General features: G+C 41.0%; 1 protein-coding gene across 2 annotated transcripts in view; it reads right to left on the bottom strand.

The window, feature by feature from the left end:
• Positions 1-23,303, bottom strand: part of MARCHF1 (membrane associated ring-CH-type finger 1) — a 90,708-nt gene that overhangs the window by 34,057 nt on the left and 33,348 nt on the right. For both annotated transcript variants that reach the window (XM_022582266.2, XM_022582268.2), the window contains one exon: positions 21,134-21,314. In XM_022582266.2, coding sequence (XP_022437974.2) covers positions 21,134-21,314 — 181 coding nt within the window. The remainder of the gene's footprint in view (positions 1-21,133; positions 21,315-23,303) is intronic.

Here is a 23,303-nt window from a genome sequence, read left to right as displayed (position 1 = left end):
ATCATACTAAGTGAAGTAAGTCAGAAAGAAAAAGACAAATACCATGTGACATCACTTATATGTGGAATCGAAAATATGACATAAATGAACTCATGTACGAAAGAGAAACAGATTCACAGACATAGAGAACAGATTTGTGGTTGCCAAGGGGGATGGGAGGTGGGGGAGGGATGGATTGGGAGTTTGGGATTAGCAGATGCAAATTATAAACAACAAGGTCCTTCTGTAGAGCACAGGGAACTATATTCAATATTCTGTGATAAACCATAATGGAAAAGGATATGAAAGAGAATGTATATATATGAATAACTTCATCACTTTGCTGTACACCTGAAACTAACACAACATTGTAAATCAACTATATTTCAATAAAATAAATTTTAAAAAACAGTCTTCGAATCTTTAAACCTCAGTAAGAATCTTAACCTAACCCAGTTTTCTTCTTAATAGTGAGCTAGCAAAAATAGTAAAATGACCCCTACTATTCTCCTATTGAGACTTTCTTTTAAACCAACCTCTCGGGAGCCCAGATCTCTGGGGAGACACCTTCCCCCTTGATGTCAGTGTCTGAATTCAAGCGTGATGCTGTCATAGCTTCCCAGAGAATCGTGGAGTTAGCCCAATTACATGGAAAGAACTCTCAAAAGTGGGTCTTGACTCTTAAAAAGGGGGGAAATATACAACAGGTGGGTGTATATTAACCCCAGAAAATACTTTGTCTTTTATGTGATTTAATTTCACAAACCACGAAAAAGCTGTTGACTGCAATCAATTTACATAGAAATTAGTTGAAATATGCCGACATTGTTACCACAGCTCCAAAAATGTAACTGCCTTTAGTAAACAACCTCACATCTGGAAGTGCACTGATAGGACACAAATGCTATGGGATTAATGTTAACGCTTTAATATACACGTTATCCCTCAAGTCAAATTCTTCCACTGTAATGACACGATATCTTATAAAAAAGTAATAGCTTTGTGCATGCAGGGGATGTATTTGATCCTGTATATTATAAGAGATGATTGAGATTTAGGGTTTGCAACACTGGAAATGGTTTTCTACAGGGGAGAAAGCAGTTAAGTGGGTTGCCTTGACAACATGGGTTAGTTGCATCAAGAAATCCATGGCAATGCAGGAGCTTCTGTTATGTCAAGATTGCAAACTATCTCGCAAGTTAGGTTAAAAGAAAACGAATCCCACCGCAAGGCAGTGTTACCTGACCTATGAAACATTAGTTCTCACTTTTTTTTTTTTTTTTTGCCGTACGCGGGCCTCTCACTGTTGTGGCCTCTCCCGTTGCAGAGCACAGGCTCCGGACGCACAGGCTCAGCGGCCATGGCTCACAGGCCTAGCTGCTCCGCGGCATGTGGGATCCTCCCGGACCGGGGCATGAACCCGTGTCCCCCGCATCGGCAGGCGGACTCTCAACCACTGCGCCACCAGGGAAGCCCAGTTCTCACTTTTTATCATGAACCTTGTTAGAAAACATGAAAAATCTAGGTAGGCAAGATAGGACAGGGGGACAAAAACAGAAAGTACAAGGGTTCTATTAAAGGGTCTTCCCCACTCTCCTTCACACCCCTGCACCCCCAACAGGGCTCCAGGGATCCCTGCATGTTCTCTGAAAGTCAATTCTGCTAAGAAAAGGTGTCTCGCCCCGATTCTGTTCATTTCCCCAGCAGTCTCCCACAAAGCTTCTCTGCGGGGAATATCCCATGTCCATACTGCATATTCATAAATAACGAGCGTAATTAGGATTACCACACAAAACTGGTTATTAGTGGAAGTGAAAACCAAACCTGTTAACATGCATGCCCTCTAGTCCAATTATCCTGGCAGGGCTGAGGAGAGATTTATCTGCAGAGCATCAAGCCTCAAAGACAAAGCCTGTTACTGAAAACAAGCTTGTTTCTTCCCACCCTCCAGCAAGCAACCCTTTCTGGCCCTGTTCTAAGTACACAGTTTTGATATTCTGCTTCTAAAATCTCCATCAAGCAATTTTGAAGGAGGAGCTTGGGTGTTCCTTTCTTAAAGCCTTTTTTTAAAAAGGTAGACAGAATTATGCTTTTCTTTGGTTAAACTGCAGCGTGAGTTTCGCTTTCAGTGTAGTCCAAGGCTACGATTCACCCGCTATCATCCACGATGTGCCCTGAGCATCTGGGCTGCCCTTCCCTTTTGTATTTCCTGACTTTAGGAACATGGAGGGAATGGGGACCAGAGGGACACATACTAGGGGCAGAGGGACTGCCTCTGTAGTAACAAAGTGGAGAAGAACTAGCCCAGACCCCTGCGAGGTTAGAGTACAAACAGGCAGGCGCTGGCAGCTCCCACACCTGCAGGGCCGAGGTAACCCAGCAGAGTGAACCACTGAGCATGAAAGCTAAGAATGAAGACAGTTTTCCTTCCAAGGGGCGTTTGTTTTCTTTCTCTTGCAAAATAGACAGGAAAGGGGCTTCCCTGGTGGTGCAGTGGTTGGAAGTCCGCCTGCCGATTTAGGGGACACGGGTTCGTGTCCCGGTCCAGGAAGATCCCACATGCCGCGGAGCGGCTGGGCCCGTGAGCCACGGCCGCTGAGCCTGCGCGTCCGGAGCCTGTGCTCCGCAGCGGGAGAGGCCGCAACAGTGAGAGGCCCGCGTACCGCAAAAAAAAAAAAAAAAAAAAAAAAAGACAGGAAGCCCTAACAGGTGGACCCATCCCCTACAGTAAAGTCCAGTGTTATTCACGAGGCTTTTTATGTATCTTGGAGGCAAAACCCATCCCTTCGAGCCTATGAACAGCCTAGAGGGTGCCAAAGGATGCCAGGGACACTGCTCTTTACGTGTATCTTTAGAAGTGACAGGTGAATGGGCAGCATCAACAATGACTCACTGGCCAGATACCAGGCAGAAAAACAGGCATGTCATTAGGGAAGTAGGCCAGAGAAGGAGTCCTGGACAGCTTCTGATTCAATCTTAAACGCTAGGATTTCTCAATCAAGATAAGAATATAGGGAATGCAAACAAACATTAAGCCATAATTTGTGCTCTTAGCTAAATCCTTTAACCTAATCAGTCGACAAGCCAACCAATGTATCTCCTGTGCAAACACTCTTCTAGGACCACGGGAAACAGGAATTTCACCCACGAACGCAGGACTCATCTTTCTCCAATGACCTCTTTCCTCAAGGTATCAATAATGGACCACCTGTCCTTTGATCCACTCAGTGTGACCACACATGGGTCAGTCTCACATGGGGACTCTTTGGGTGAAATACATGAGTCTACCTTTGTGGTCACATTGAAGAAAACCCCTCTATTTCAGAGCAGAAAGTAGGCATAACTAAATAAAACCTACAACTGGTGAAAGGCAACAAATATGACACAGAAGGAAATCTTGTCTTCTGGTCCTCACTTTACACAAACGTGTAAGATGTGCAATAATCTTTGGGTCTTGTGTCTTTCTGCCCCTAAACAAGTAAAAAGATTTCCGATCTCTTTTCTTTAGAGGCCAGAGATTTCAGAGTCCCAGGGGCTACCAGAAGTCAAAGGGGACAGAGAACAGGAAGGCCTCCGAGTCCCCCTTCTGTAACTTTCCTCACTAGTCTAAGCAGAGTATTTCAGCTTTTACCCCTCGTTATTCACTCTTAACATTTTAATTTTGGAATAATTTCAGGTTTATAGAAAAGTTTCGAAGATAATAAAGGCTGTATGTACCCCTCACCCAATTTCCCCTAATGTGAGCACCTTACGTTACTGTCATACATTTGTCAGAGGAAGAAAACAGCACTAGTACATTAATATTAACTCAACCCCAGACTTGTTAGGGTTTCACCGCTTTCCCCACAAATTTTCTTTTAACTTTTAACTAGACACTGTTCCCTGAAGAAAGTTTGGAGACTACTTTTGGAGTTGTAAGCGACAATCTAGTGCCTAAGTGAGGCTTCCTCTCTGATGGCATCAGGATGTCTTAAGTTCCAAGTTAGGAATAAATTCTGCTTACGTGACTCCATGCTACAGAAAGCATGGTCCTACACTGGCATTACCTGGGAGCTGGTTAGTTATGCAGAATCTCATGCTCCACCGAAGCTTACTGAACAATCAAAACTTGATATATTTCTTGAGATTTATTTCCATAAAGTGCATTTTAAAGACCATCTAGAATTTCATCGTATGACAATCTCCTGCTCTGCCCTATTGAACCCTTCTTTACCCTTATCTAGAGGCAACCACTTAAATGTGATAGGTGCTGCTTCTTTTTTTCTTCAAATTTAACATATTTTAAAAAATTTGTTTTATTGATGTATAGTTGATTTACAATGTTGTGTTAATTTCTGCTGTACAGCAAAGTGATTCGGTTATACATATTCATTCTTTGCATATTCTTTTCCATTATGGCTTATCACAGGATATTGGATTAGTTCCCTGTGCTATACAGTAGGACCTTGTTGTTTATCCATTCTATATATACCAGTTTGCATCTGCTGATCCCACACTCCCAATCCATCCCTCCCCTGCCCCCCCTCCCCCTTGGCAACCACAAGTCTGTTCTCTATGTCGCTGAGTCTGTTTCTGTTTCGTAGATAAGTTCATTTGTGTCATATGTTAGATTCCACATATAAGTGACATCATATGGTATTTGTCTTTCTCTGACTTCTCTAGGTCCATCCATGTTGCATTATTTCATTATTTTTTTTGGCTGAATAATATTCCATTATATATATATATATATATAATATATATACACATATATATGTGTGTGTGCATGTGTGTGTGTATATATATATATATATATATATATTCTTCCTCATCCATTCTTCTGTTGATGGACACTTAGGTTGTTCCCATGTCTTGGCTATTATGAACAATGCTGCTAGCAACATAGGGGTCCATGTATCTTTTTGAATGACAGTTTTCTCAGGGTATATGTCCAGTAGTGGGATTGCTGGGTCATATGGTAGTTCTATTTTTAGTTTTTAAGGAACCTCCATACTGTTCTCCATAGCGGCTGTATCAATTTACATTCCCACCAACAGTGCAGGAGGGTTCCCTTTTCTCCACACCCTCTCCAGCATTCGTTGTTTGTAGCTATTTTAATGATGGCCATTCTGACTGCTGTGAGGTGCTATAGTAGGTGTTGCTTCTGGTATTTACTTCCCTCATTTTCCGTAATATGCCTCTACTGTTATGACAACTCATTGATATTACACATCACCTATTGATCTCTTATTATTGTTGTTGAGGATTTAATGCTCAGCCACAGCCCCGCCCACTCATATTCATCCTCCCAGGATAAGTGTAGGGCTAGTTTGATTACATCAATATAAGAAATTATAACTATATAAAATGGTATTCATTAAAGAAATCAAGTGTTACTTGAGAGCAGTGTTTTTCAAAGTGTCATCTGGGAATGCTTTCAAGAGATCAGTGTGGTCAAAACTATTTAATAGTAATTCTCAAAGATTTTTGTATGGTGGGATTTTCCAGAAGCTACATGAAGTATGGCACATTCAGCAGACTGAATACGGAAGCAGACACGAGATTTCAGCTGTCTTCCATTAGACCAGACATTAAAGAGATTAGACATTAGAGAGATTAGCAAAGTGAGAAACAGTGCAGCTCTTCTCATTGAATACTTTTTGTTTTGGAAATATAATTTTTCATAAAAATATAGTACTTATCTTAACATGAAATGTTTCTTATTATTTTAAAATAATTTAATAAGTGCATATTTGAACGTTTCTCAGTCTCAGTTCCTAACCTGGTAAATATTGGTAGATATAACCCACATAAACCAAAGCTCTCTGGTGTCTTCCATAATTTGTAAAAGCGTCTTGAGACCAAAATGTTTGAGAATTGCTGCTCTAGAGAAATAATTCACTTTCTTAATAAATTTCTGTTGCATTTTAAAGATAATTCCCTTTTAATTATTTGATTAAAATGTATCTACTTTAATTTTTTTCTATATCCTTCAATGCATCTATCCAAAGCCCCTTAATCTTACTTCTGAAGCAAGTCAGATATCCTACCAAACTGATTTTTCCACTGACCTCTGACCCTGAGGCTTCTATCCTATTCCCCATTCTGAACACGTCACTGTCTGGCTGCACGTATTTCTTTTCCTCCTCTGCACCCTCCCCGGGGGCAGTCCCTTTCTAATAGTTTAGAAATGCTGGGTGCCCAGACCTTGTTCTGAGAGCATCTTTGCTCCTCTGCTGTGTTGCTTCCTGTGCTTTTCCAATCTTAACATTTTCCCGTGTCAAGTCCCTTATTTTGCTTAAGGATTCCCTTGAAAAGTTTCCTAAGAGGCCATGGGATGTAAATTTTTAGAATCCTCGCATTGTCTGAAAATCTTTATTCTGCTCTTACATTTTGTTGGTATATTTGCTAAGTATTAAAATTGTGGTTGAATATTCCTTTAGAATATGCCAGTATGTACTAAGCCACCTCTTTATCACCAAATTATGGTAATAATTATCACCATAATTCTGATTACAACAGAATTCATCAGAACCTTCTGAAAGCTTCCTGAATTTACTCTTCATTTTTATTTATTCTTGGTCTTCGGAGTTTCACAGTAGCAAACACTTTTCTAAGTATTTCTTCATTTGTGCTGGATAATCACACTCTTCATTTTTCAGAAGCACTCTTGCATTATTTCTTTGATAATTTTCTCTGCCTTTTTGTCTATTCTATGCCTTAAAGAATTGTTTTACTCCTTTTATCCTTTTATTTTAGTTTCTGGAATATCTGTTCAACTTTCTTTTTCAAGTCTTTCATTGAATGCTTTTTATTAGCTACTTGACGTCTAAGGGAAAAGTGTTTACTTTTTTTAATTGATGCGTGCCTAAAACATAAATATACAATTTAACCAGTTAAGATTTCTTCGTCAAGTTCTGATAGTAATGCCATGTCAGCTTCCTGAGAAATGCTGGAAACGTCAGTCTTTCCCTCCCCGCTGGACGTGTTTAAATAACACTGGTGTTACGTAAGTTACAGGCCCTTACATCCTCCAATTTCCACAAACATCAAAATGTTGATAAATGCTGGCCCGTGAGGGGCAGGAATTCTTCAGTTGTCAAGACTTTCGTCGGACTGTTCTTTGAGCTAAACTCAAGGGGTAAGTTGGGAGGTTAATTTCTGCTCTTGCCTCAAAGTCACCTGACAACTCTCTGTGATTCAGAAATTTGGACGAGGAGATGTCCAAAGGGAGGACAGAAGATGTAGGCTGTGAGGAAAGGTGGGTGGTTATTTTTCTTACAGAAACAGATTAATCCCTGAGCTTGGTCTCTTTCAACCCAAGTCCACCCATTAAAGGTATGGAATGCTTGGTGACATCAGGGCTTGGACATAGACCTTCCTCAAGAACGGTGTGGCTAAGGCAGAAGGAGACCAGTGCCGGCCAGCCTTCCCCTGCCAGGGCACCCAGAGGAAGAGATACATATCTAGGCTGTTGGGATCATCTTCCCCAGGTAAGGCAAACAGTTGTACAAATTGGTCTACGAATGTCTCAGGGAACTGTGCCCAAGAAAGACCTGAGACTCCAGACATGTTTCTTGGGCATCATAATGCTAAGAATTCCACTATGAATGCCAAGAGGAGGCACCTCTGCTCAGGGTGGCTCCGTGCCAGAGGCTCAGCTGAATCAGGTGCAGCTGCATCGGGACCCCCAGGACAAATGTTTGCAGCAGTGGTGGGTACGGGGTCTCCCCTTCACTGGGGCAAAGCCTGTTGCTGAGTTTTTCCACTGCTGTTTCTTCTACTTGACACCCTGGTTCTTGAACCAAATCATTGGTACTAGCTCATCAAAGCTAGGGGCTGAAGTCAAGCACCCAATCTGTGTCTATGATCTTTTAGATCCCACCTTCCTACACCCTAAGCTGTTCCAGGCTAGGCTGTGTGGCTTCAGCGAGCGTGCCATGGCTTTGCTGATCCCTGGGAAATGCCACTGTCAATCAGGGGGCCACTCCTGAGCCACGCTGTAGTGTCTCCGTTTACCCTGTGTCCTCTTACCTCTTTTATATTTTTGAATTCTAAATAGAGTTACATTAAAAAAGGAGGGGAGTTCTACTGCTTTAAACAGCTTTGGAAACCAGTTACAATTTCAAAAGACACTTCTTACTTAAAAATTCTAGGACCATAAACAAGGCTGAGAAGTTGAAATTAAAGTCACTTAAAATTTACATACACTAATAGTTAATATTTATTCTCATCATGTTCCAGATGCAGTGCTGAGTGCTTTTCATGTATTATCTCATTCAGACTGCCTAACAACCGTATCGGGTGGTACACACTTTTATTATCTCCATTTTACACATGAGGAAATACAGGCATGGAGAAATTGAGTAACTTGCCCAAAGCTCTAAAGCTACAATGACTGCTTTCAAGGTGCAAACACCGGCAGGCTGACTCCAGAGCTCAAGCCCTAATCATTACACAGTCAGGTAGAAAAAAATAAAAATAACCAGGCTATTGGGTTACTTTGTATCAGAAGTTTTTAAAAGAAATATTTCAATGCATCAATAAAAATAATTAACAACTACGTCAGGTGTTCATATGCAAATGACTGCCCAGTACATTTAGCGGTCACCCTTCAGAAAGTAAACACGAAATAAATTTTGGTCAAATATGCCAGGCAAGGCTAATTATTTTCTTGAACATTTTTATGAACTCCTTAAAAGTTTTCAGTATGTTAATGATTTTCCTGCCTTCACCTTGCTTACATTATTAATTTGCTCAGCAAATTCTTTACAGATAAACTAAGTCGCAAACTTAAACCAACATAACTCTTCTGTGGGTGACTGAACACCCCGAATCACTGAACAAATTAATCAATGCATGTACCCCTATAATCATCCAGTGCTTTAGAAACAGTTCTTTGAAAATGTGCATGCTACTCTCTTAATGGCCTTCTAGTGAATTCAATGCTAAATGCTGATTTAGTAAGAATGGAAAAGTGAATTTGCTAGAGCATCGATCGGGTGATGGGAAACTGGGGAAGATAATAACACCGCCACTTTGTGGGACTTTACTGCTGACAAAGGACTTGTACTTACATCATTTTATTCCTCAATACAAACTGAAAAGTTGGCAAAGTAGATATCAATATTATTGCCACCCTTCCTCCTTCCTCCTACAATTTGATAGATCCCATCTCAGGTCACAGGATGCACCTACAGCCACAGGGTGGCTACACTGGGGGTTTGAGTTTTGCTGTCCTGCCCACTCAGCTCAGGTTCTTTTCACCGCATCATGCTCTACTCCATCGGGGAGATATTTGCAAAGATAGATAGGCACTTCTACCCTGCAGAGGTCATAGACTCTTGGTCTGGGGGCTGAATCTAGCCTTCAGATCTGTTTTGCTTTGCCCGAATAGATTTTGAGTTTGATTAGTTATGATTGTTTTTTTAAAAATCAGGAGAGATTAAGCTAAATCTAGAATTGTGGCTTCATCTGGAAAAGTAGTTGATTTGGCAACAATCAACTACTGTTGATTGCTCTGTTTAGAGTAGGTGTGTCTATTTCAGAGTGCCACAGTCTCTTATACTCCTTAGCACATAACCAGTATTGCCTTATTTGCCATTTATCCTCCTAAAACCAGGCTGCTTCATTCATTTATCTTACCTGCTTGGCTCCCAAAAGAAAGTGAATTCTCTGTGGGACTGAGAAGCTTTCCACAGACACGGGGTAATTTTCCTCAGCCAACTTGGGCAGGGTTGTCTTTGTGTATCTTCCCAGCTTTGGCTCCTCATTCACTCAACAACCTTTTCATTTAATTTTCTTTATTAAATTGTTCTGCTAATGGAATAGAGAGGTATTGTGAAATTGAGGATTCAAAGAAGTCCCATAAACTTCCTTTTGATTATAATGTAATAGCTGGACTTTTATTAACCCTGCCCAGAGTTACTAAAAATATCTCCCATGTAGTTTTTAAGTCTACTTCAAAATATTTTGACTCATTTTCAAACTCTCAGCCTTCACCCCTCCTTCACAAGAATGTGAATTCTCTGAGATCAGAGGACTCTGCTTGTTCATCACTATAATCTTACTACCAGGGACAGTGACTGGCACATAGGAGATGCTCAGTAAATGTTTGTTGACTGACTGAATGAAAGTGGGAGTAGTGAATCAGGACTGGGCATTCCTGGAACCCTCTCAGTGTGGTCCTTCAGACACAGTTGGCCCTTATCTATGGTGTGGTCTTATTTATGCAGACAGTCTAGTAGGAGATTATCAGTCTCTTGGGAGATAAGTCATTTCCTGGAGGCAGAAAAGATCTAGCTCAAAAATTTGTTAGCTTTGCTTATTGGTAGAAATACTTCATCAAAATATCAACTTTTGCAATAAACTGGCTGTACGTTTACAGAAACACTAGCCTTCAAGAAAACAGAATCTTTCTTAGATTAAACTAACCCTTCAGTCTACACTGGTTTTCTTGGTTGTGCAAAGAGAAGATGACTTTCAGCCCAGCCTGCCTCTTTTCTTAGGGCCAGGAGTCTTCCACGTAGCGGAAGCTTGCTGTCAAGAACCATTTGAATTTGGTTGACTTTTTTTTAGTTCTTAACGACCTGTTTACAACTTATAAGAAAAAAGAGTGTGGCCTGGACCCTCTAGCTTCCAGTCACCTTCCAGGACGCCTCGGGTACTCAGCCGCCCTATACACTCCCCTTTCCTCTCTCTGCTTCTTTCTTTCTCCTCTTCCCTCTCCCTTTCTTCTTCCCTGTCTTCCTTTAGTCACGCTTTTCACTGGCTTTCTTTTTAGAATGTGGAGAGAGTGTGTCTCGTTTTTCCCACCATGGTCTGCTCTAAAGGGTAACAAGATTGAGAAAGCATACACATTACTTCTTCAGGACTTGAACTTGGACTCTATTACTCAGCATCCTGTCCTGTAGAACCTGAGCTACTGTGGGTGTGAAGTTTTTCTTCTGAACATTTAAAATTCATTTAATGCGAGGTTCCTCCCTCCCTCCCTCCCTCCCTCCCTTCCTTCCTTCCTTCCTCGCTCTCTTTCAGATTCCTCACTTTGCTTTTTTGTGAAATCACAGAATTTTATGTTGGAAAAAACTTAAAAGATAATCTTGTCCAGACTCTTCATTTTACAGATGAAGAAACTGAGGCAAAGGTCAGAGGGATTAAGCTTCAGAACCAGAATTAAAATCTGGTCTTCTGGGACTTCCCTGGTGGTCCAGTGGTGAAGAATCCACCTTACGATGCAGGGGACACCGGTTCGATCCCTGGTCAGGGAACTAAAAGATCCCGCATGCCGCGGGGCAACTAAGCCCCATGTGCCACAACTACTGAGCTCCCGCACCTGAATTAGAGCCCACATGCCACAAACTACAGAGCCCACACGCCCTGGAGCCTGCGCGCCGCAACTAGAGAAGAGAAAACCCGCACTCCACAACTACAGAGAAGCCCGCACACCACAACGAAGAGCCCCATGAGCCACAACTAAGACCCAACGCAGCCAAAAATAAAATAAGTAGATAAGTGGTAAGTAAATCTTAAAAAGAAGAATCACATATTAAAAAAAATCTGGTCTTCTGAAGTGTAGCTATTTCCTTTACTATTTGAATGGATTATTTGTCTTTTTAAATTTACTGTAACTCCTCTGTATATTTCAGTTAAAAGAGGATTTAAACGTATGACTCATTCCTGACTGCAGGGGTCTCTGTGTTTTGGGAGTGGAGTGTGAGGTCCCCTGGAGGAAGATCCCTATGATGGGAGCGCTGCTGTCTTCCAGGTCTTCCCTCTCCCCTTTGCTTCAGGTCTCCGTGTGGAGGGACCTCCCTTAGGGGAGAAGAGCTTGCCTCTCAGAGAGAACAGGAAAGAGAATGGGGTACGGATTGCCCAACCTCTCTGCCTCCTGACCCACTCTCCCCACTTTTTACAATGTTTCACGCTGTACATTTCACAGGGGTAGGTCCTGCCATATCTGGCTGGGGTAAATCAGCCTAATTTGGGGCAAAGCGTTCATATGCAGGGTGATAGCACTGGTATGATGGGGCTGTGGTGTATCTATGTGGGAAGCAAGAATCAGGAGCCACCTGATGGTACCAGGGAGAGAAGAGTAGAAAATTGGAAGGAAGCTGGCTTGTGAGGGATTGGTCCTCTTTTAGAGTGAAATCTTCCAGCCGCTGACCTCATGATAATGTTCGCAGCATCACACACACATGCTGATGGACTAGGTGGGGCTCGACACCATCCTTCCAGACAGATCATATCAAAGTCTCCCTCATTTCTCTCTTACTTGTCAATCCAATAGAAAAGGAATTTGACCTGGTTTAAATAGTTTTTCAAAAGGCCATGTTGGGGCTTCCCTGGTGGCGCAGTGGTTGAGAGTCTGCCTGCCGATGCAGGGGAAGCGGGTTCGTGCCCCGGTCCGGGAAGATGCCACATGCCGCGGAGTGGCTAGGCCCGTGAGCCATGGCCGCTGAGCCTGCGCATCTGGAGCCTGTTCTCCAAAACGGGAGAGGCCATAACAGTGAGAGGCCCGCGCACTGCCAAAAAAAAAAAAAAAAAAAAAAAAAAAGGCCATGTTGCTTCCCAGTGCCTTATGCTTCAAAATATTAAACCAAAAAATTAGGGAAACTTTTTTCTTATGTTTTATGCCAAGATTTGAGCAATGAATTAAGAAAAAAATCCCAGCCAAGAAGAGAAAAATGTTTAGCTGGAGGAAAATTTAAATATGAAAGTAATTTGATAATCATTCCACCGTCTTAAGAAAAATGAAAGTGAAAGACAAATATAAATATACCTCTTTCTCAGAAAAATAAATACCGTATGCTAACACATATATATGGAATCTTAAAAAAAAAAAATGGTTCTGATGAACCTAAGGGCAGGACAGGAATAAAGACAGACGCAGACGTAAAGAATGGACTTGAGGACACAGGGAGGGGGAAGGGTAAGCTGGGACGAAGTGAGAGAGTGGCATGGACATATACACACTACCAAATGTAAAATAGATAGCTAGTGGGAAGCAGCCACATAGCACAGGGAGATCAGCTCGGTGCTTTGTGACCACCTAGAGGGGTGGGATAGGGAGGGTGGGAGGGAGACGCAAGAGGGAGGAGATATGGGGATACATGTATAGCTGATTCACTTTGTTAAACAACACAAACTAACACAACAATGTAAAGCAATTATACTCCAATAAAGATGTTAACAAAATATATACATACCTCTTTCCCATAAAAAACCCTCAGTTATAAGATGATGCTTTGGGGAAAGCTTCATTTGTAACTGTGTGTGTGTGTGTGTGTGTGTGTGTGTGTGTGTGTGTGTGTGTGTGTGTGTGTGTGTGTGTGTGTGTGTGTGTGTGTGTGCAGATGTGCATCTGCTTTTGCACATTCTAATTTGATGATTTTATGCTTTCCAAATGGATCACTGCAACACTGATTCCATCATTGTAACCACAGTTTACGTTTCAAGTATCAAAATACACAGTATATAAAAGAAGTTCCATTCTGTGTGTCCCTTATCCTTGGCAAAAGGAAAATAGATTCTCCCAAGCAGGGGACACTGTGTCCAGTTAAAAGACTTCAGTAAAGAATATAATGTAAGTTAAGTGTTTCCTTTCGTATCTAGAATACTAACACCAGGTAACGTTCTAACCAACCTGGTGAAGTTATATTCTTCAAGGGATAATGTTCAAAGAGAGAAACTGAACTAAATTAGTATACAATTGGGACTTCTAATAAGGAAGTACTGAAGAGAAATGTTCCAGCCAACAATGATCATTCAGGAATAGTTTACTTATGTCTCCTTTGGGAGACCTAGCAAATCCTGCTCTGTTTTCCCGGATGTCCAACTGGTAGCTAATACCTTCTTGATTACCCCAGGTTATGGGAAGCATGGAGAACAAAAGAGAAGAGACACTTTGCTATGTGTCTATAGTTACTGCAAAAAAAAAAAAACAAAAACCCTCTTGATATGATGGTCTCACAATAAAGACCAAATATACGGTGGCTTGCTCTCTCTGAATGACCGTTCCCATTCCCACAGAAAATTCTTGATTCCCACATCACTACCCACCAACTACCATGCTTTTCAAATTTATTACACCTTACTGTAAGTTATTCAGCCTTTTCCATCCTTCTTGCAGGGGACTCTAGGCCCTCTGAGAGCAGGGGTTTTCTATCTGGTTCTCTACTGAGCACCACTGAGACGTGGTACATCCTACCGGGAGTTGAGTGAATGAGTGAACTGGGCCCACTGGCACCTTTTCGGGACAACCATTCAGAACACAGCTGGCTGCGGCTCTGGGGTCCACTCTGCCTAGGGGGAGGCCTATTTATGAGTGCAAGCTTCACAAAAGAAGAAGATCTGCTCCCCAGAGAAGAATATTTCTATTTTGAACCAATTATTCTATATTATTGAGCCCAGCTGACTACACAGTTGTTTTTCTGTTTTTGAAATTTTACAGACTAATTGACCTACGAGTGTTTCCTCAAAAGACAATAGGATGAGGCCATGTGATAATTCCCAGGTACCTATTAGAAAAATACGCAAGATGCTTGTATTTTCCATCTCATGATTATCTGACACAGACATGTTGGGATTGTTATCTACTCACCCTGGAATATTATTTTAATCGAAGTATCAATTGTAGTTCAATCGAGAGCATGAGGGTAAGGGAATAAAACAAATGACAGCAACGAAACCCAAGAAAGGTGTTTTAGTACAGAAGATAATGCCCCCATTGAATTGAACTCCTTCTCTTTCCTCACTCTCTCCCTTCCCGCAGCAGTTAGGTACCTGCCGGCCCCTCCTTCTCACAGAATAAAGCCCCTGGGAGGTAAGGGAAGTGCCGGGCTGGCGACAACGCCACCACTGGACAGTGAGCAATCTGTGTGGAAAACTCCCTGGATCATTTGGAGACTGTGAGTTTGAAAACAGAATCACTTCCTGAGAGTATTCTAAATCACTGAGGGCTCATGTAATAATGAAACTGAAACTCAGCAAGAAGATGGTTGAATGAGCATGCACTGCAAATCATGAGTATGGATGTTCTGCAAGTAGTATAAAGGAAGCTTTGTCTGGCCCTGTACTAGGGCAGAGATTTTCATTGCTTCCAGGCTTACATGTCCGTGAAGAAATGAAACAGCAAACCTGCTCCCAAGAACTGGGCTCTGACTATAAGCGAACAGCCTGGAGACATCAAAGGTTCATTTGCGGAGGGCTTTCTTATCATGTAATCCCAAGTAATTTGAGTCAAACTGAGAATTAAGAAGGATGCTATGGAGAACTCCAAGAACACTAGACCAATGTCAGCATGGCACGCCTGCTAAAACCCTTGCCAATGATCAAAGAGAATCACGCAGAAGTTCATCTAGAACTGACTTCAGCCTTTTATAGACCCAAGTCTATAATTTTGATTTTGTTGTTTTTGTTGTTTAAAGCAAAAAGGCAGTAGCTATGTAGTATGTTGAACAAGGGCTACTGGAGGAGCAGGGGAGTGAAGCACATGCTCTGAGAGCAGGAAGAAAGAGAAACAACAGAAAGCAGATAGAAGGGCTTTCAAAGCACAGTAGGCTGGCAAATGGGAGTGAAGATAAACGGCCGAGGCTGTTGATGTTTTCAGCCTGCAAAATAATTGACGTTTATATAATGATGTAACTGAGTATTAGGAAAATATATTGGGTGAGACAAGCATGTTTAAAAAAGAAGGTTTTACAAACTATGGTTACCAAAGGGGAAAGGGGGAGGGACAGATTAGGAGTTTGGGATTAACAGATACACACTACTGTAGATAAAATAGATAATCAACAAGGACCTACTGGATAGCACAGGGAATTATGTTCAATATTTTGTTATAACCTAAAGGGGAAAAGAATCTGAAAAAGTTTTACACATATACATAACTGAATCACTTCGCTGTGCACCTGAAACTAACACAACATTGTAAATCAACTATGCTTCAATAAAAAAAAAATTGAAAAAGGTTTTAGCAACAATTTTAGTTCAGAAAGTTTTAATTTGAAAGATTTCCACTAGATAGTTTAAGTGAAAACTGAAGTTTTGATGCTTAAAGGGCAAGGTTCCCAGCGCTTATGGCAGTGAGATGCCATGCAGCGAGCACATGCTATGGAATCAGGAATCTCTGGGTGTGAGACAGCAAGTGGCTCATTTGCTCATCTGTAAAATGGGCTTCACGTGCCTACACACAATGGGGCTGTAACGAGATGAAATTAATTGAGAAATACATTCCAAATGCCTGGCACAGAGCAGAAAATTCAGTCTGTGGTGGTTGCATTAGTGAAACTGCAAATCACCCATACTGATAAGTAAAGGATGCATTTTGAATTTCCTTTCTGTATTATTATGTATGATTATTCAATAGGGTGCTAGAAGCTGCTGGCTAGGAATCTGACTGCACCCTGCCTGGTCCAATGTTAAGGCTACGAACTGCAAGAGCTCCAGCTCAGCAGAGAATCAGTAACACCCTTGGGGTGGCTCACCTGCTATGCTAACTTGCATTGGCTCTTGGCTATTCTGAAAGATGGATGCTACCTCAAATTAAGGAAAGGAAAAAAATAACACAGTAGTTGTTAAATACAGTTCTTTATTTTCTGAAAATAGGTATTTCAACTAAAGCATTATAAGTCACTATGATGGAAATGTAGAAATACAAAAATGCTGTATTGCACAGGGAGCTATATTCAATATCCTGTGATAAACCATCATGGAGAAGAACATGAATAAAAATGTATATATACGTATAGCTGAATTACTTTGCTGAACAGCAAAAATCAACGCAACATTGTAAATCAACTATCCTCCAATAAAATAAAATTTAAAATATCGAAATGATTATTCCTTTTTATTTAGCATAATAAGTTCTACAGAACTTACATTTATGAACTTACCAATCTTCAACTGTTTTTGATCTATAAAAATGAGAAGTTTATATGGTTTGACCTAACTGCTACTAAAGCAAACGTAATTGAATTGATTCACTGCCCCATTTTATTTGTAGAAATGAGACAAGGAACTGATGCATGGATTTGCATATTTTGTATGATCTATTTGTCAAATAGTTTGTAAATGGAAAACCATATAGAGAACTCTTTTAGGGAAGGACACACAGTGTCAGGAGTATTCTCTGTCCTCATTAAGCTTAGCTTTCTGTCCAGTAGCTGGTTTCTGCCATTCAGGAGTGAGATTCAGCTCTGAGCCCCATGCAGTTCTTCAGCTTCAGAACAGATTAGTTTCCTCGTCCTGAGACTGCATGCAGTTGCAGACAGCACTTAGTCGTTGCTGTGCTTTCTGCATTGTTGGCTTTTCTGGGCCCTGAGGATTATTTCTGATTCTTGGTCACTCAGTAGATTAATGAGACTTCTGTTGAGTGTTATAAAAGTAGCTGAGCCACCGACTTCAAGGTGATGAAAACTGCTTTTTCTCAAATAAGGCCTTGCTTTTATTTAGGCTCTAAATTTTCTTCTGGAAACATTAGGATACCTTGATGAATTCACTAACTTAGATTTTGGTGTAGTAATAGTAGCAATTAATGAAGTAAGCTTTCACTGATATCTTTAGAGGCTATTAAGCCCCAAGGTTTGTCAGGCTATGAAGATTTGTACCTTTCTACTTCAAGAAACCATTTCATCTCCACAGAATCTCCTGCCTCCATTGGCTAATGACAGAAATTCAGAATCATTAGCTAAATTAATTGTTTCATGTGGTTGATCTTTAGAATGTTATAAACTGTAATAGAATTACTGAGTTGAGAGCAATTAATTAGATGTACTTTGAATATACTCTAATTAAACGCTATACCTGTCATTCTTAATGACCACTTGAAAACTACCAAAAGAAAACTGTTGATGAATCTCAGTGCCATGAAAATAAACCATCCAGAACCGTTTAAATATGCCTCATGTCTGTATAGTTCACATCACTTCAAAATCTGAAAAGTCATTTCAGATACTGCCATTGAAGTATTACCACAGGGCCCCATAATTTTAAGGGAGAAAGTGAAAGTGTGGAATCCTTTTTTCTAGGTTTTTAAAGCCCATAAATCATAGAGGTAGGAATAGCATGTATGTTTCTTATGTCCAGGACTGTGTTAGACCATGTTAGACCAGGAGCTGAAAATTCAGATCTGTATACCAGAGCCACAGAGAGATCTGATGCTCAGAGATCACTGAGATCTCATGCTCAAATGAGAGGAGATCTCTCAGGAACAGAAAGAAGGAGGACTGAGAAATGCAGGGCCCTTGAGGGCAAACAGCTTTACAAAGGGGCCAGCCTCCCGCTAGCTACACTGGATGTTGTCTTACATATGTGGTTCCTGTCAAGCTAGATACAGTGGTTTTCAAACAAATACAGATGTGTGGGATTTTACATGAAATCATTACAGATTCAAATTTTCAGCCCTGTGGGTCAAGTAAAACACATCTGTGGGCTGCTGGCAAGCAGCCTCTGGATTAGATTCTGACATCCTCTGTAGGTATATATGCTATTAAAAATGAAGGATGTTGGGCTTCCCTGGTGGCGCAGTGGTTGAGAGTCCGCCTGCCGATGCAGGGGACACGGGTTCGTGCCCTGGTCTGGGAAGATCCCACGTGCCGCGGAGCGGCTGGGCCCGTGAGCCATGGCTGCTGAGCCTGCGTGTCTGGAGCCTGTGCTCCGCAACAGGAGAGGCCACAACAGTGAGAGGCCCCCGTATCACAAAAAAAAAAAAAAAAAAAAAAAAAAAAATGAAGGATGTCGACATGCTGCCCTTCATCAGTACTTATGACCAATCAAAGGAAACACCTGTGAAAAGAAACTAGGGTATTTCATTAATCAACAGATAGGATGTGCCCACTAGGTTGCTGCAATATATATATTTTAAAATTTTTATTGGAGTATAGTTGCTTTACAATGTTGTGTTAGTTTCTGCTGTGCAGCAAAGTGAATTGGTTATACGTATACGTATATCCACTCTTTTTTGGATTTCATTCCCATTTAGGTCATGACAGAGGACTGAGTAGAGTTTCCTGTGCTATACAGCAGGTTCTCATTGGCTATCTATTTTATACATAGTTGTGTATATGTGTCAATCACAATCTCCCAGTTCATCCCACCCCCCCTTCCCCCCTTGGTATCCCTAAGTTTGTTCTCTACGTCTGTGTCTCTATTTCTGCTTTGCAAATAAGTTCATCTGTGCCATTTTTCTAGACTCCACATATAAGCAATATTATACAATATTCGTTTTTATCTTTCTGACTTACTTCACTCTGTAGGACAGTCTCTAGGTCTATCCACGTCTCTGCAAATGGCACAATTTTGTTCCTTTTTATGGCTGAGTTTAAGATTAAAAAAATCGATGTATTCGTAGTCTTTCTCTGGTTTGTAAACAGGTTGGTTGAGGAAAAAAAAGATCTTTTGAAAGGATTGTAACTTATTGGGAATGGAATACTAAGAAAGGATCAAAGCTGTATGTCAGGGGTGATTCTAGAAAAGCTGAAGGTAGAAGACTTTCCAAGGTCCATACAGCATCATGTACTGTTTATGACACAAAAATGGGGGAGGGGCACACAGTATGAAGAAGAGAAAATTAGAATATTTTATTATCCTAGATTGTTGTTCTCATATTGAAATACTATGTTTGAAAAGTGGAAATGAAAATTTTATACAGATGTAGGTTGAAAAAAATGGAGAACTGTACAGATGTTATGAAACAATTGGTACTTCCCTGAGGGGTAAGAAGAGAAATTTACAGAACCACAGAGCACAATATGTCATGTAGCGGCTGCAGAGAGCACACAGCATCCTTCAGCGGATAAAGCAAAGGGCAAGGAGGTAGGGTCCGTTTCTATTTCTGGCATCTGTTGCTTTGGGACTTGGAGGATCAGAGTGTCACCTTTTGGCACTCAGGTCACCCCACATGTTTAAAAAATCCATAACTCAAAGGTGTTTTATGCACCAGTTTTGACATCTATAAACCACTGGCAGATTTTAAAAATCAAGGCTGTCACAAAAGCAGGGACTGTTGTTCTCCCTCGCTGTAATTTACAGAATGCATGAAGATTTGCAATGGCCAGCCACCAATCAGAGGTCTATTGGAATATTCTTGTTTGCTTTACATCTCTGCTCACCCTGGAACTCATCACCTTAATTCATTTTTTCTTTGCATGAAATTTAAATGAAAAAGCAGCTCTAGGCAGATTCATTATTTAAGTTGCCGTTTCCATACTCTCCTTTGGAAATTGAGGCATCCGTATACGTAAGGCTTCAGTTAGGCTAAAAGATAAGTTAACATGCTAAAATCCAGGGTCCCAGCTATCATGCATGAAGTATATAAAGTTCATGTCTTCGTTTGCATCCTTTACAAGCTATCCTCGGTCAGCATTGATTTAGATGCTAACTTTATATTCAACTCAATTCTTACCTTCATTCTTTAGAAAAATATAACACATATGAGAAATCTGAAGATTAAATTTATAGATAAAAATACTTACCTCTCTCTTGCAGCTTGATGCACAATATGGAAAAATAATACATGAAAAAGTAAAAATAATACATAAACTATCAAACCAAATCCCCAGATAAAGGCAAACACAAAAAAGAGTCCACGCCTTGTAGAAGACATCATTCTCTTCCATTACCTAATGCCTGACTTTCAAGAAATTAGGTGAGTTCATATTGTTTAATCTATGGGATCTATTATCTAACCTTCTCGGGAAGTGACTTCAGTAAGTATCAATGCAATGTTCTCACAGTTCTCATCAATTCAATTACCTTGACCCACAGGTATATTTTGCGCACACACACACACACACACACATATGCACACATGCACACACTTACATACACACGCGCACACACATGCAAATGCTTTTCTTTGACTTTGAAGAGTGAAACAAAAACCACAGGTCCTAGACCCTAAAACAGAAGTAGGGAGGATTATCTGTAAACACTTGGCTGCATTTTACATATTGAGCCCAACCCAAGATGTGTATTCTTAGCGGATACTAGCATGTTAGCAAACTCTTATTGCAGAAAAGAAATGGGTTTTTGATATGTGCGTGTAACTGAATCACTTTGCTGTACACCTGAAACTAACACAACATTGTACATTTTTACTGAAGTCCACTCTACTTCAATTAACAAAATGCCTGCTTTGCCGGCTGTCTCTCTCACACCAGTCCCAGCGACACCCTACCTTGCGGAGGGGCTTGAGCTTGGTCTCCATGATGAAGTCGTACTTGCACAGCTCACAGCAGCGCGTGTCGGAGCTTTTGATCCACTGGTGGAGGCAGGCCTGGTGCACGAAGCGCAGGGTGCCCGTGCAGCGGCAGGGCGTGATGAGCGGACTCCCCTCATCCCCTTCGCAGTGACAGATCCTGGGGAGGACACAGCAGCCGGGTAAGATCTCTCCCTCGGGGAGCACACGGCATCCTCCTCCCACACATCCCAGGCTGTATTAGAAACTGCAACCTCACATTCAGACCCATGGACGTCGCACTTCGGCTTAATGCTAGAGCTGAATCTATGGCCAATACTAATTTCCTCTCCCTTGCATAGTCGTTGCTGGCCTCTTAAGTCATGTTCAAAGGCATTAGACACCCCAATACATCAAAAATGTGCGATCATTCCTACACAGAAGCCAATTTTAACAGCATAGCTATTGAGCTATGTCCCCACCTTCATCTATTAAAAGTCAATATCCATAGGCACAAGCTTGCTTTCATATACAAAAGTTACGACTTAGTATTCTAAGGAATGCTGGAGCCTGGTAACTTCAATGTTTTACTTTGATGGTAGTTTTATGGGGTGTATACTTTACTACATACGGTATCTTACCAATGTGGAAGAATTCTGAAACATTTTAACATGCTACTATGGAATAAAGTGAATACAGAAAGTCTCAACTAGGAAATATTATGAAGATTTTCCTAGGAAGATGCACACATATTTGGTCAAAACAAAAGGCCTAAACTGCCAATAATCATCGTCACAAAAGTTACTGGTTACAGAAAGTTCAAGTACAGTAAATCCTACTGTTTTAAAATGTTAATTACTACATCTTCCAAGGAACTCCTAGTTCAAGTAGTTTACTGAATTACTACGACTTCTAGTGTCACAGATTCATAGTCCATGAAATCTTCATTATTCTTCTCTTCAAATTAAAAAACAATAATTTGTTTTCCTCACTGGGTAAGTTTTTATACCACCAGGTCACAAATTCAAACCTTAGAACTTCAATAATTCCTGTTATATAACCAGCTGTTAGAAGTTGTTACTAAATTTAATTAGAAATATTGCTTGAACTCTGTTAGAAATATGAATGGAATGTTCCCAAAACACCTGTATATTAATTTTTTGGAGCAGAATCACAGTGGTAGGCTGGAAGAATGTTTGAATTGCTGCTACTTTCCTTTCATACCTCTTCTCCGGAAGCATGTTTTAAAGAGTGGATTTTAAAATATATTTATCTAGCTCAGCTGTCTCCCCAGGGGAAATGTGATGGTTGGTCAGATTGTTACTGCAATGAGATACAGGAATTGAAACCCAACCCTCCCCTAACCTCAAAATAAAGAAGTATGACACAGTGCACTGGTATCTTGGGTCTCTTTTTCTTAAGTAAAGCTCTTTGGGCGGAGTGATACGATGAGAACACAGGAGAGTTCAAAATCAGCGTCTGCCTTTCCCTGGACAGAGTTAGGAGGTATCAGTGTTGGATGTTGCAGCCCATGTCAAAGGCTGGCGTGGTGGGGAAAAACTAAAACTCATCTCAGAGCCTATTCTTTAATGTGAAAGCCCGAGATATGTCCTCTCTCCAAACGTGCAGGTCCTAGGATCAGGGCTTAAGTATACTTTATAGCATACCTGTTGCCGACAGACTGTTGGTCAGTGGATGCTTGTTGACTAAAGGAATTGTTCAGTCAACAAACTGTGACTTATTATAAAAGCAACCAGTGAAAGCATATCTGGGTTTCTATGGCACATCATTTAATTGTAATATTTATTTTTTTGAGCCACTGAAACCTAACGCATTATACATCACGAGCGGCTGAGATTTCTGAAGTCCTTTGCACCTCTTCTCTACCTGTTCCCACACAAAGATACTCCCTTAGATCAGGGGCCAGCACACCGTGGCCCGTTTCTTCCTGCTGCATGTTTCGGTAAAGTTTTATTGGACCACACCCACACACGTTTGTTTATGTATTATTTAGAGCTGTGTTTCACTATAACTGTAGACCTAAGAGTTGATGCAGAGGCCATGTGGCCACAAAAGCTATCATCTTCACTACCTGGCCCTTTACAGAAAACTCATGTCTTAAACATGGTGATCCTGAGTTAAAGACAATGTCTGACTATTATCAACAATG

Source organism: Delphinapterus leucas, chromosome 5, assembly GCF_059928025.1.
Source record: "Delphinapterus leucas isolate spDelLeu-1000000601 "Yukka" chromosome 5, BTC_Dleu_Yukka2, whole genome shotgun sequence".
Classification (NCBI taxonomy): domain Eukaryota; kingdom Metazoa; phylum Chordata; class Mammalia; order Artiodactyla; family Monodontidae; genus Delphinapterus; species Delphinapterus leucas.
The sequence above is the reverse complement of the archived record's forward strand: the minus strand, read 5'-3'. Positions and strand labels throughout refer to the sequence as shown.